Source organism: Battus philenor, unplaced genomic scaffold, assembly GCF_028537555.1.
Source record: "Battus philenor isolate CCGP_79_NKW_IND1 unplaced genomic scaffold, ilBatPhil1.0.hap1 SCAF_13, whole genome shotgun sequence".
NCBI lineage: Eukaryota > Metazoa > Arthropoda > Insecta > Lepidoptera > Papilionidae > Battus > Battus philenor.
Window position 1 is genome coordinate 11,401,550 of NW_027181675.1, and position 14,876 is coordinate 11,416,425.

Sequence of the window (14,876 nt, forward strand, 5' to 3'; positions counted from 1 at the left end):
TTTTTAATCGCAATGGGCACGCAAAAAAAGATTAAGTTTAGATATTAGCTTTTATGGAATACATTTTTGAGCCCAAAAGTACAATTCGAAAGTAAAGTTTTATCATAACTAAAAAATGAAACAGACAACTAAACTTGCTTGTGAGAGGGAGACGATAGTTCGTCTCCATCAGCAAGTGAGAATAACTTACTTTTAATTTTCATTTAGTACCATACTCAAGTCGGTTATTGCGAAAAAATGACATTAGGAAAATATGCATCCAATTATCTGATTTCTGCTCGTAATGTATTTAAATTAAAAACCAGTCAGGAGGTAAAAGTTCGTTGCACAGTAATAGGAATTCCCCGAACTGTATAGACAACAAATTGATATGATTATTAGGAACACTTACAAATTCTCCATATTTTATAAGTGAACTAAGGTAAATCGTCAGTCTCGAATTTATCGATGCGAAACGACTAAAGTCGGTCGATCGGATAAAATATAACCCTGTATCCATATGCAATGGCACGTTGAGGAATTTACAGCCGCGATTATTTATGCAGTATGGCAACACAAACCCACGAACGTTCAACGCTATTGAAAGTACCTTTTGATGCTCAGAATCTGAAAGTATTTTCAAAACTTTAACGAAATTATTCTTTACTTCAGTAATAATAAAGTTCAATTTTAAATGGAAACCTCTAAATATAAAAATTTTGAAAAGTAAATATAACTCTAAATTGTAATCGAAATTGAACCTTATGTAGACAACTTTAAAGTATAACTTACAACAAATGACAACATTTAATGAAAACACTAAAGATTTTTTTAGGAAATTGAGCGTTATCGTTATATATAAGGTAGAGAGTAAATTGGTTTGCGTGGGGTGCGGGTGTGGTGGTGGCAGCTAGGCGGCGGTGGGCGGAGGCGCTGGCGGCACGTGTCACCGCGGGCCCACCGAGCCACGGCCGCGTCTTCCTGGCTTACCGCGACGATTAAAACCCCTAAAAATTCACAAGAATATTCTTTACAATTGACTGTACTATTTTCTCTTTTTGATTCATGGACAAACCTTTCCTCTGTTCCCAAAGTAAGCCAGATGGACCTAGAAGGGCACACGGGAGAATTGATCACAATTTGTAAGCGTGAGTCCACGAAAATTTATCTTTCGATAGTGAAGAACCAAAATGTTGGCTTAAATTCACTTATCAATATAGGCAAATAATAGTTTAAGCTCAGCTACTTGTCAAAACTTGAATATTGCAAATTAAAGTTTTGGAATTATGGTAGAAAGTAGTTGCAGGGTCTTTTACTATATCTGTTTTAAAGCCAAATCAAAGTAATAAACGCATTTGTAAAAATTAAGAAATTTTATATACCTTTGTTTCCTTTCTGTGGTTGGTAGAATGTGCGTTTTTTTGAGGATCCATAGACAATAATGTCTATTCTTTTTAAATTGTCGATGGTCCGTCACGAAAAGCCAAGAAAAATAGAAGGTTACCTGTAAGGGCCGCGATACACTGGACGTGCTTGCGGCGATCCGGGAGACGAGCTGTCATTAGATGTGCTGCCAAATGCCTGGCCGTTGGCGATGGCTTCAGACTTCGCTGCTTCCTGCGAAGTACTGCAAGAGCCGTTGGCTTCCTAGAATACGTAACTTGTGTGAACAAAATCAAATAGGTATCCAAATTACTAGTTTTATCTTTAGACCTAAAACATACCTAGAATAAAGTTTGTTTTTCAACTTTTTTTGAAACGGACCCTCACTTCGAGGCTGCAGGACACAGAAAGTACTTAGCCAACTACCTTTTTTAAGGCAGCGAAGCTTAAAGGTTCTTGTAAGGGCCTCGGCTTGGACCACTCCTAACTACATTTTAGAGGATCGCTTCAACGGATGTTCCATGGAATGACTACTGTTACTTGTCAATAATATCAGCATAGCATTTAGACACGTGCCCGAGAGGGCCGAATCTTGACTTGGTTGGGTGCCTGGCCAATAACACTAATATTTCTTAAACTACCTTCAACATTTTTTAGCATTGTGGTATGTGTGTGGCCTAGAGCGTTTAAACGTACACTATTTACACAAGGTAATAAATACCGAGAAAATTTTTAGTCGATTTATTTTTTACTTTATTTGAAACTAGGGTAAGACTATAATTATTTTGCTTTAATAATTACAATTATTATTATAGGTAAAATATTTTAAAAGTTGCACATTTATCTAATTTTCTCTTAATATCTGGCGTAATCGCATTGTAAAATTGCATAATTGTTAATAATTGATAATTAAAAGACAGACATTTGTCAAATATTTATTATGATTGGAGGAATATTAGTGGGTATAAACGACCCGTCATTCAACTTAATTTTAAATAATTTAGGATTTAAGTTAATATATAGTTTAAGACTTCAACACTAACTTGCAAAAACTAAACGAAAATAAATTTGGAAGTATTAAACGTAATTGTAAAAACAAAGGATAACGGACTCTAATTTCTTTTGGATGTAGTCCTAATAATAAAAAAATATTAACGACCCACCGACGAAGACCACGGAAGTTTTTTTTTTTAAATCTTTGAATAAGTTGTTATGCTATCAGTGGAATGATCATGATGTCAGCCAATAGGCGTCCACTACAAGGGATATTTCTTCGCCAAAGATCGCCACGATGGACGGTGTTGCCGCACATATCCAGCGACTTCCGTCACACTTGTGCACATTACCCATATCGCGTCTATCAATTCATGATTGAATATCTACGAAACTGTGTTATATAATCACTACAATTATATTAATGTCGGTTTCTTAGACATATTAATATTCTATGTCTAGATTCTTACTTCTCATTACATAAGTTATATTTTAATTTTATAGAAAATAAATAAATTAGTATTAATCTTAACGAATTTTCGATATTTCATAATAAAACACTTACGTCATCATTAGGAGTGGTAATGGTCAATGGCGGTGGTCCAGTATCACCATCTCCGACTAAACCCCCTTTGGCTGCCTGCTGGGCGAGCAGACTTGCCATCTTCCTCTGCAAAGCCTGCGTTCAAACAACCACCATCAACATCACAATTTTATTATCATCATTCATCAATGCAAGACATAGGCCTCCACCAAAGATCGACACGATGACAGGTCTCACGCTGCACATATTCACCGACTTCCCGAGATACATACACCACGTTGGCTGTGCGTGGTCGCCAGTCAAGAATTTTCTGGCTCCAACGACAATACGATGACGTCACAAACGATACCAGTTAAATCCGAAATACTACTGATCCCTTTAGCTGCTCAGTTGTTTTCCATGTTATTCCGAAAAATAATCCATGTAACACCTTCATTCTTGTATTAAAAGAATGGTGATCGTATTTTTTTTGGGCCCCGCTATTGGAAGCCTCTCGTACCCCTAATTTGTTGGGATCAGGGTCTTTGTTTACAAATAAGTTTTTCAAATTTTTATCATTATTCTTGACTCACTTTTTTCCTTTACAATATCTTTCATTTTGTTCTTTCATTCCTTCTTGCTTTCATCGCCTTCCTTCCATCATCTTATTCGATCTTTGTTTTATATCACATTATCTATATTATTGCAATAAATAAATATAAAGGATTTTCGTTTATTTCTCACCATTATCTCCGCAGTCAAGTGAAAAGGCGGAGCGCTAACAGACTCGATGGGCGGAGGCGCCTCCTGCAGGGACTCCACATCGCAGGACACGGGGCAGCGGCACACTGGACAAGTTTGCTGATAACGGAAGGTACATCTACTTTAGTCATCAGAACTACAAACAGTTATTAGAAAGTAAACCCTCAGTCATTAAGGAAAAAGGGTCATGTTAGGTAAATTTAAACTGCTGTTAATGAATTAAAATAAACACCCTGCCAGGAATATTTTAGCCAATGGTTCAATAAACTATTCACAAAATTTCAAACCACGTCTTGAATACCCTTTCTAGATTTATTTAACAATGATGGGAAAAGAAGGATTTTTATGATCATGCCATGAGGGCATAACGTGAATATGAATTTATGTTTGCTTTAAGACATCTAAAATGTTGTTAAAACTACTAAACTAACGCCATATGGACTTCGATTTCTTTTATCATTATAAAGTTGAATCAACGAACACAATCATTAATTTTAAATAAACATAGCTTTCTATTTATTTGTTTTGTTGAATTACCAAAACCAGTAAAAAAAATTAGCTGCCAAGCTTATGATCTCGAGGGAGCCCTCGTACGTTGCCACCTAAAAAGAGGTTCATATCTTCGGCACCTTGTCACCTCTAGCTTGCGATATCTGTAAAGACCAGCATGCCAACACTAACCTAACCATAAGTGTTCAACTGAAGGTTTTGGACCCAATTTTGATTAAAACATTATATACAGCCGCCATTTTTTTTAATTTTACGTACAAATCTTAACAATTCTCCTCAACGAACTGTTCACACTAATAACATACAGACCATATGATTTCGAGTGTATAGGCAGCATCGTCGTTTCAAGCAATAGACGCCCATTGCAAGGCTCACCCAAAGATATGATACGCAAAGGACGCTGCTGCCCATCTTCTGGAATCTTGTTTGTAAGTAGTGGCTATATAATTAATGCACATAGTCAATTATATAAGATTGTATCTCTGGAATCAAACCTGCGACCTACGATCGCAAGTCTGTCTTTTACCGTCGGGCTACCATGCTCAATGGCATTGTATCTGTATTAAAACACGCATTTTAAACATTTTTTTACTTATTTCATCATAATCGTTGGTGATTAAAATATTGAATGTCTTATTGTTCTAGAATTTTCTACTTCAAAATTGACTCACTTAGAAAGCGCCGAGCGGTTCTGGTTGTATTGTCCCTGTATAAAAATCTTGTGGAAAAAATATATTGTCGTTATTACTGTAACATAAAGTTAAGAATTCCGTTTAGGTGTATGTCCTACAATCACTTGTCTTTTTTCTTGTCGAATTTCCATGTTTGTCTCCCACTCTCCAATACCACGAATGTGCAAATAAACGAACGAATGCAATGGTTTATATCAGTATTCATTTATTACCAGGGTCTACTTTACCTACCAAATTTACCTTACTGAATATCAAATCCCCAGTTGTCCCACTGGAATAAATAATCTTGATATTATTCCCAGCATTTGTGTTGACCATTTTATACCATATTTTTTTGTTTGCTTACATTTGTTTGTGCAACTTATTCTAAATTAGTGTGCAAGCTTTATGTTATTATACATGATAACTGCAAGCGAAGACATGAACGCAGTATGTACTCAGTAACGGGTAAAGGGCGCGCAAGCTGGCCAACAGCCAGGGTATAGAATTATATTAAATTTTAGAAAAAAAGCAATACAACAAATCTTATATCTTACATGTATGCAACAGGAATAGCATAAATTATATTTCAAATGCGCTCGTCAATACTCTTATTTTTAAAATAAATAATCTTTTATAAAGCTCTTTTTTTCGTAATTTTTACTACTTTTCTAATTTGCAATAAAATTGTATATTCTTTTATGAAAGAACTCCGAATTATGTTTTGCTCGGGGCTCTTAGAACCCTAAAACAGGCTCTGCTTGTACTTCGTTACCCGATTGTTAAATTTACGGAGTTGTTGTTAGCAAAATATTACCAACAAATTAAAAAAAAAAAACATTTTTCTTTTAACATAGATAAAATACTTTATTTACCTGATACGGCAGCGCTTGAGTTTGCTGCCAGTTGGGCAATTTCTCCAATTCCTCTTGGTAATATTTCTTGCCGGCGTTGAGATGACTGGCCAGGCAATGGCTATGGAAGTGATGGTAGCATTGGGTCTTGATAAACACGTCACCTTCCACAAACCCGTACAAACATATCACGCACTGTCCACTTGGAAGGTTGCTTTCGGTCAGGTTCTCGCGTATAAGCTGCGAATAATAATTTCATTGTCATTTCAAACGTAGAAAGTCCACTGCCAAACCTATGTCCAGTAGTAGACTTCCTAACGTCTGAAAAGATCCAGCAGGTTTGTCACTTCTCATAGATTCCCAAGACGACCGGTTGAAATCAGCCCGCATACTCCATCTAGCGTCTTTTTTTGACTTTAACAAAGTCATATGTCCACAACATAGATATTTTACGCAGTGCTTGTCCCCAACTTATTTAACACAAGTTTTTATTCGAAAGTTTCAGGATAATTTACAAGTTATGTTAAGTGCAATAACGAGTATCGTTGTTGAAAAACTCATTTTTATTCTACCCGAATATCTCTCCCATACGATGATCATCCTTGCTGTAATTTATGACATTTTTTATGATAAGATCTTTATCATAACGCAAATAAACATTAATAGCTAACCATTTGAAATTATTATTGTTCTGGGTGCCGCATGAATCTATTTAAAATTAAATTTTACTCTGAAATATAAGGATAATCTAAAATTCGCTACAGTAACTAATCCCTGCCAAAGACAAGACGCATTAGTTGTTATCCGTCTATATGGTTTTAAGTAAAAACTATTTTAAAGTTTGTAAAAAGGAATATTAAAAAGCTCTATTTGCATCAGCCTTCTGTAAAAGTCAAAAAATAGTAGCACAAACTATTTTTTTTTTTGGAAATCTCTTGTGTTCCTTTATGTGGGATAGAGACTTTGTTAACGAGGGTAATTTTTTTACAGTTTTGATTTTCTTTTTTCGTGCTTAACATTTCATTTTGTTCAACTTTTGTTCCTCAAAATTAATATTATTCTTTACATTCTTTGCAAGTCGTTCAGACATGATATAACAGTTTTGTTTTAACTGTCACATTATTTTGCTATCACAGACTTTGTTACTGGTTTACGACTTGCGTCTATATCTTGTTTTGACTTTGTTCATTTTAGTAAACACTGACAATTACAAATTTTATTTCAATTCTTATTTATGAATCACAGTATTATGGCTCAGCCCCTACCCGGCCCTGCCTTACGTAAGTATGACTTACTACTACATATTCCAATCTGTCCTAATGTTTTGAACAACGTCAGGAATATGAGGCAATGTTCTTCATCGCCCATCAGGAAGGTAATGTCATAATAATGGCACTTAATAAGTAGAACGTTGAACTATACTCAAGTGCTTTAATAGTCTCGTAATTTAATAGAATAAAAATAATTAATGCTTATAAGTGTCCTTAGGTGAACGAATTTTTAAATTGGAAAAAACAGCGCATTTGCTAAATGAAGTGGCAGTGGTTACATAGCGCCAGTGTCCTGACACAGATGGCCACTGTGACCTTAATGTTCTGGATTGGATCGGCAAGCGCAGAACAGATGACCTAGTTAAGGGCGGCGAAAAATTCTGGATACAGGCCGCCTACAATTGATCTTATTGGGAATCAATAGTGGAGACCTATGTCCAACAGTGACCATCTTACTGCTGAAATAACTATCATATTCTTTATTCGTATCGACATTTAACAGCATAAAATTAAGTAATGTCGATCTCAGTAATTATTTCAACAAAGTGATAAACGAGTTTTTACCCTATAAAACAAAATGTAACCATTTTATGATAAAACATTTACGCGACATTTACAAAACAGTCGTATGTTATATTATTCGTACATGTTTATATTGATTTAAACGTAGAATAAGACGCCATAACAAAGAGTCCTTCAAAGCTATTTATATCCGTACGTAAATATTTACCCGTGAAAAAAATCAATAAGGAGAGAAATTATTGCGAGAATTATTTTCGCAATACTTTCTACCTGGAATATTACTATGGATATTGGCACTGTAATATTATTGATTGAATTCTTTGCCCATGCGCGTATCATGCGCGATGTACTGGAAACGGGTTGATGAAATTTTACATCAGAACGGTTTGCATATTTTGCGGTATATTATGAAAATGTCACATTAGACCTTCTAAAAATTATTACTTATGGAATATTGAATAAAAAATGGTTACGAAATATCCCTCGTTTTAAATATATAACCATGGGCGACCATGTCACTCTTACTAAAAAGTTTTATTATTTTTGCCGTAATACGGCCACAGTTAGACATAGACCCCCCCCCCCCCCTCTTTAACTACAAGAACCTCTGATAGAACATTTTAAGCTTCCTGCATCCAACGTCTTTGCGTTGTCTAGAGTCTTAAGACTCCAGTGGCCATCAGTTTTAATGTAGCCTGTCTACCTCCACTTTAACTTCCAAACCCGCTGGGCTATGGCGGTTACTTTCATTTTTCTCCGGTTCGCGTCATTCTTGATTCCATTTCGTAAAGAAATCCCGAGAATAGCTCTCTGTATGACTCGTTAAGTAGCATATATTAAACTTAGACTTTCGCTTTAGGCACTGAGAGATATTAGACAAAAAAAGCTTTCGTAGTTTTAAAAATGCTTTCCAGTTGAGTTGGATTCGACAGTTGACTTGGTTCTCGAAGATGGACTTCCCTACTTAATATTACTAATAAATCTAAGCATGACAAAAATATTAGAAGAAGCTGCTTTCAAAAGTCATTTAGGTTTTCTTTCAAGGTATCTAAAGGAGTCATGGCGGTTGCAATGCTTTACCAATTTTCCACATCACAAACCTAAAGTTACACTAACTCAGAGAGACTTATTTTTGAATTCACTCAACCATAACCTGCCTATCATAAGTTGAATATTCAATATGCAAATATAGAATATGCATAACTCATTGATTTTCGTGTACTGGTAGATTGGAAAATAGTAAAATGTTTTACTTTAAACAAATTTTAGCAATATTAGTTATAGGTGTAAAAGCTCTAAAGTGTTAAATGTATACCTAATTTGCTGTCAATTAATGTATTATCTACACCCTGTTAAAAAATTCTTAATTACAGAAGTTATAACACAATAAGAAGGTGTTTTGTAAGTATGGATTACTACTTTTTAAATTCAATTATTTTTTACAATCTGCCTTTGTAGTTTGTCCTTTCAAAATTTTGGAAGAATTGGCCTGTCACATTCCAATGGAAAAAAAAATTAATGAAACATTGTCCAGAAGTCACTATATTAGACATAGGCATAAAAGCTTTTTGCTGTCAAATAAATTATACTTTTAATCCCTTGAAAACTTTTAAGCCTATTTAAAATAACCTTATATGTATATAGCAAATTGAAGCAGATGAAATCACAGGTAAATGCATGTATATTATAACGATCAAGCAAAGCAAGCACTGCAAAAGTGAATTTGAGACTAAGACATCTTTGCGCAGGCAGTCAGTAATTTACATTTGACAATTACAATTTTAATATATTATTTGGCTTATTAACTTCTATTATTATATTTACTATAAATAATAATTGACAGGTAAAACATGCCCAATGAAGCACTAACAAATAATTTCTCTATAACATTACACACTTGCCTATCAGTTATTTCTATGTCAACCCCAGGTCCGTCTTGATTAGCAAATACTTTAATTTTGCTGTTACACAAGTTGTAAAGTGTAAATATATGAATAAAAAAAAAACTATTAATTTGTATTAATAATATTATATATGTATTTATAATAATAAACAATATGATGATAAGTGTGAACATTAATATTTTTTGCATTACATTAACTTTGTATTACTGTTACTTTTTCAGAAGAAAAGCTTTTAACATCTTTCTTTTAGTTAAAGTGTTAAAATGTTATAGAAAATTGTTGGTCAAACTATCTAAGGTTTATATTAAAATTTTCATTTCTCACATTAGACTTGCAGTGAATACTTTTTTATCCATATAGATATGAGACGAGGCCATATATTACATAACCTTTGCTTTTTTTACTATTTTAGGGCCTCTTTAATGGCTTTAAGAAGGTGTCAAAAATATTAGAAAGGAGCATCTTGCATATGATTTGTAAAACAATATTTTTACTGAAAAACTGGTGATTATTCTCCTATAGTTTAATCTAATCTTCTCACATATATAGATATTTTTTCTATGCAGTAATAAAAATGTAATGAAAATTTTCAAAATTAATATCTTTGTTAAATAGCTGAATGGACATGATTCTATTGATTCCTAAAGTTTATTATTCTGCTATTTACATTTCTACATGACTCTAGGAAGAATGTAATATAGTCAGCAATAAATAAATGATACTGGAATAAAAATTATTACACATATCAATTTTAGATTAATGCAAACTTCACAATAAAACATAATAAAGGGAGGACTGGTCAAAGGTGTAGAATATTTAAAGAAGTAAATATATTGCTCATTTGTAAGCAAAAAGCTTTTGCACTATTTCCAATCAACCTGTATAAAATGATCACTCCCAAATGTCATATTAATTAAATTTTTCTATTGAAATGAGATAGGCCAGTAACTTTAGCCAGGACAAAGTCTGCAAGGACAAATAGTAAAAAATTATTCACTTTACTAAATTGCATCATTTATTATTTCTGAAAGCACTGATTTTTAGATTGGGTGTACCATATATTAATTACCAGCAAATGAGAGAATCCCTTTTAAGCTTTTACACTTAAAACCAATTTCTCTGTATAAATATTCTAACAAGATTTGATACATTTATAAATAATTATTTATAATATTTAACAAAACAATGACATTCAAGTAAAAATTTGAAAAAGGCTAGTTTTTTACCTTATTTAATAGCTAAAATATCATTGATTTAGATAAACTTGCAACATGCAACATTTGTTGAAATTATTTGTGAAATTGTTTTAAAAATATTGTTAGATTTTTTTATTAAAGTAAGCCATTTTTAAGTTTTTAAATTGATTTCTCTATATAGAACAAAAGATTTTTATTATTAATTTCTCACCAAAAATATTGCATAATAATTGCAGTAACTTAGCTACGAGGTCATTAAATATTAAATTTAATTATATTGTTTGATCAACTTAAACATAAAAAAATAAAAATGTCATAATACTTCAATATAGCATTAGGGACAAATACGATGAAATAAAAAAATTGTCCGAAATTAATTTTTGAAAAACAATATTTGCTTACCTCTATAAGCTCGAAAACCACAGGCTGCCCTAGACATGCTTTTAGTTTATTCTTGATTTGTGAATTAATGTGGGCTATCAGTTTGTCGTCTAAGCCTCTCGGATTCCTGAGGATTACGTCGGGAACGCTATCTGGATAGTTTGGAGTCAATTGAACCTCCAAAGTCACGCATACAAATCTCTGATCAACATCCTCTCCAGTTGATGGGTGGACAACTGTTTCGATCACAGTGGGCACATTATCGACACGTTTAATAACGACATCATCCATTAAAATTGCCTCCAAGGCTTCTAATTCGTCAGTGACCCTAGAAAATTAATAATCGATGTAAAAACACAAAACGATGGAATAAATTTTATAATCTCAAGCACACCTTTCGTCGACGGACGTCATGTTGGGAAAGGAGCTTGACTTGAACTGAGATCCGGAGCTAGGTCTGGGCTAGGTTTTTAAGTGCATTCAGTTCAGACAGGCGCAATGCAGACGGTGCAACGAACAGCTGCTTCTCACCGAATCGCGTACAAAATCAATCATGCTGCTATCACTACACACAGACAACATATATGAGAAATATTCAAACTAGTATACAGATAAGCGAATATTTTTTGAAACTGTCATTTTCCAACATTTACTACACAAAAAAATAAATTAGTCTATACATTTATATGCAATTACAGTTAGAATAAAAAATACATATTAAGAAATTTGTTAAATTTGCAATACATTAAGGTGAGTTAACATGTAGTAGATATCAATAAAACATTTTTGAAAAATGGCATTTACGCATTATCTTGTCCAGTTTGGATTAATTTAATTCATAATACCAATTTCTTATTAATAATTTCTTAATCTGATAGTGATAAATTAAAGTAGTAATAAGCCCTATTTTATTTTTAAAATAGGGCTTATTTTATTTAAAAATATGTATAAAAAAAAAACTACAATATACGTGAAAACATTTAAAATATTTGCTGCTCATTAGTGATTTTCAGATATCAAACTATTTTATATACAAGTTATTTTAATACTTAACTAAAATTTCACGGTTATCAGTCTAGGTCTTATGTTATTCTTTTATACAAAATATTCCCAATTACTCTTCGAATACTTTATGCTTAAAAAAATGATACGCCATTTTCAACGTTTCATATTTAGTTCATCATTTAAACGATTCTATTAAGACTTGTGAAGATGTTCAGTTTCAATTATTCTTTCCAATGTCCAAATTCATTAAAATTAATAATAATATATCTTAGTTTTAACCCAGACATATTTATATATTAATGCTTACTTCTTTGTTTTCCTTAAGAGCTCGAGTTTATACGATCAATAACGTTGTGTGATACCATCATAAGCGATTTTCCGCCTCTTTGTTAATTAACTCTCTATCTTTGTCTAGCACATTCGCTGGCTAGTTTTGTCTAGCTATAATACATTAATTAATAAGAGAGTATATATTTATTTTAAATCATCTTATTCATTCGCAATTTGTTATTTTTTAAGATTAATAAATTATGTTAAGAGAAATACAAATGTCTCTGAGTCTGATCATATTTGTTTTATTAATTATTTACAAAATTATTAACGGCATGTCAAATTTATATCAATTTCAATGTTGATAAAATGCAGTTTATATATATAGTTATCTGAATACTCACGCGCTTTATTAAATTAATTTTGTAATATATGAACTAGTGTAAGTAATATTCCATTTATTTCGCTTGTTTTAAAATAAACTAATTAGGCGAAGTTGTACAGCAAAAATTGAGTAAAATAGTGTGTCAAATCTTAATAAAAAGATTGTAGAACGTAGAAATCCTTCTTGGTTCCGATAATTTCATTAGTATCAGGTATCAGTATACTGACATGACTTAAATTATTTACCAAACAATAAAATTTCATTTTAAATGCTCTTCTGCAAATCTAATGGTCTTTTTGCACACTGTAGAAAATGAAAATAAAATTAATTCAAGAAAATTGTACATGTTGTGTAAAATATTTTTGAGAAACCTAATTTTCAAAGATACTTTTTAAGGAGAATTTCTTATCCTAATTAAAATGAAATAATATTGTGTGAAGTGAACCGTACGAATAATTATAATTGAATGAATTACAAGCCAATTACACAATTACACCATCGGGAATAAAATCGTGGAGGACTCCCACAATCGCGTGGCGTATCAGTGACTCGTAGCAACATTTGTCGAAACGGTGTCTCGTTGCTCTTTAGGAGTAAAAAACTCTAGGCGTTATTCTGTACATCGACATTGTCTGTTAACAAGATAATTGAAAAAAGAACATTATCTCTTCTCTTAAAGTAAGTAAGGGACACGTAAGTAAGCAATTAGGCGAGAATAAGTGTAGCTTTAAATGTGGTAGCAATTCAAAATATCCATTTTTAAAAATCTTTTTATAATTGAAGTTTTGCCGGGATTACGACGCCCACTGCTAGACACAAGCCTCTACTAAAGATATCTATGAGGGATACACCACAATCGTCATGCTTGACAGACTGGTTGGTGATCGCAATGTTGTATTATGGTAAAACTTGTTTGTGAGCAGTGGCAATCCTATATATTAAAAGCTTAAAGTGTGATTTACATAAGACTTCATCCACGGAATGGAATCCAATTTAAACTAATTTTTAACTAATAGTTTACTAAGAGAGTAGACAAAAATATTTTGATAGGTATTGTCATCGGATAGTATATAAAAACGTCATCTAATTGACAAATGAAAAAAAAACATGTAAAATAACAGCAGTAATTATTTGAAAGTAAACTTTTATCCATAAACAATAAATGAATAAAAAAGAATATTAAATTTGAGTAAACACTTTGTGCGAAGATTTTTTATATTAAGAATCTTGACTCAGAGGTTGTTTGTTTTTCAATGGACATATTAATAGATTGGTGTTTTACAAATATCAACTAATCTTATACGTATTTTATACGTCGGTACGTATACAGTATTTGTTGGGCAGTGTTAAAGATGTAAAGATGGGAAATAGGTGCTTGTAAAAGAAAACTATTTAAAAAGATATTTAAGTAAGTAATACATGTATTTATTATATTTTAACAACATCTTCTTCGGCGTCCTGTGGCTAAAATGATCATGATGTCGTTTCGTTATTCCAGAAAAACACCAAGTGTAGATTAAAAATCAATGCGTGTAATTACAGATTAAATACAAATTTACCTTATGATATAGAACAGAAATAGAAGTTAGGTTAAAAATACGGCATGTCACGGAGTTTACAGGAACTTTAAATATATGAGCAAGTAAAACAGGTCAACTTTGTACGGATATAAAAATTCTGCCATCGTGTGAACGCATTCTTATTTGGATTCACGCAACAAAGAGTTTTATTATGCTTTCTCTGGTATTTACTATGTCCGAATATAGTATAATTTTACTTATTTATATATTTATTTCAGGTTTCATATATAACTTCGAATTATTGCAGCAATCTCCATCCTTCTGGTTTATGGAATGCTATTAATTTAAAATTATTTTATAACCATTATGAGATCTTGCAACTTCCCATTAAACTTTGGATTTATGGTGAAAATTAAACTGTATGAACTATGGGGTTTGCAATGTAGTGGAAGATATCCAATCATATTATAATGGGATGTGCCGACTGGATTTACGAAAGGATTAAGTAAATATGTTTTCAAAGTTTTTATACAAATATGTATTTGTTGATTAGAGAGGGATAATATTTTTTTTGTAAATATTAGGAAGACCGGAAAGAAATATCGCTTTTTTAAGTTTACACAACTACTTTTTTAACAAGTTTTTATTTCTGATCAACAATATATTCACCTTCGTCATCAACATTAGTATACAAATTTTCAATGCCGGAGCGGTAAAATTAAATCGTTTTTTATGTAAAATATATCG

The 14,876-nt window shown here is 32.3% G+C and overlaps 1 protein-coding gene across 1 annotated transcript; it reads right to left on the reverse strand.

Moving 5' to 3' along the window:
- Positions 1 to 251: 251 nt before the first annotated feature.
- On the reverse strand, positions 252 to 11,515 carry LOC137933377 (E3 ubiquitin-protein ligase RNF25). The gene is made up of 7 exons (XM_068777320.1): positions 11,344 to 11,515; positions 10,971 to 11,277; positions 5,697 to 5,915; positions 3,623 to 3,739; positions 2,921 to 3,034; positions 1,484 to 1,626; positions 252 to 986 (listed from the first exon to the last, which is right to left on the reverse strand). Exons 1-7 carry the CDS (start codon positions 11,361 to 11,363, stop codon positions 926 to 928), a joined length of 981 nt encoding a protein of 326 aa, XP_068633421.1. The 5' UTR covers positions 11,364 to 11,515; the 3' UTR covers positions 252 to 925.
- Positions 11,516 to 14,876: the final 3,361 nt, after the last annotated feature.

Coding starts and splice junctions, on each gene's coding strand:
- LOC137933377 (XM_068777320.1), bottom strand. CDS start 11,363: ATGACGTCCGTCGACGAAAG. Junction 5,916..10,970: donor TGGTTTTCGAGCTTATAGAG/GTAAGCAAATAT, acceptor TATTATTCGCAG/CTTATACGCGAGAACCTGAC. Junction 3,035..3,622: donor ACTTGACTGCGGAGATAATG/GTGAGAAATAAA, acceptor GTTTGAACGCAG/GCTTTGCAGAGGAAGATGGC.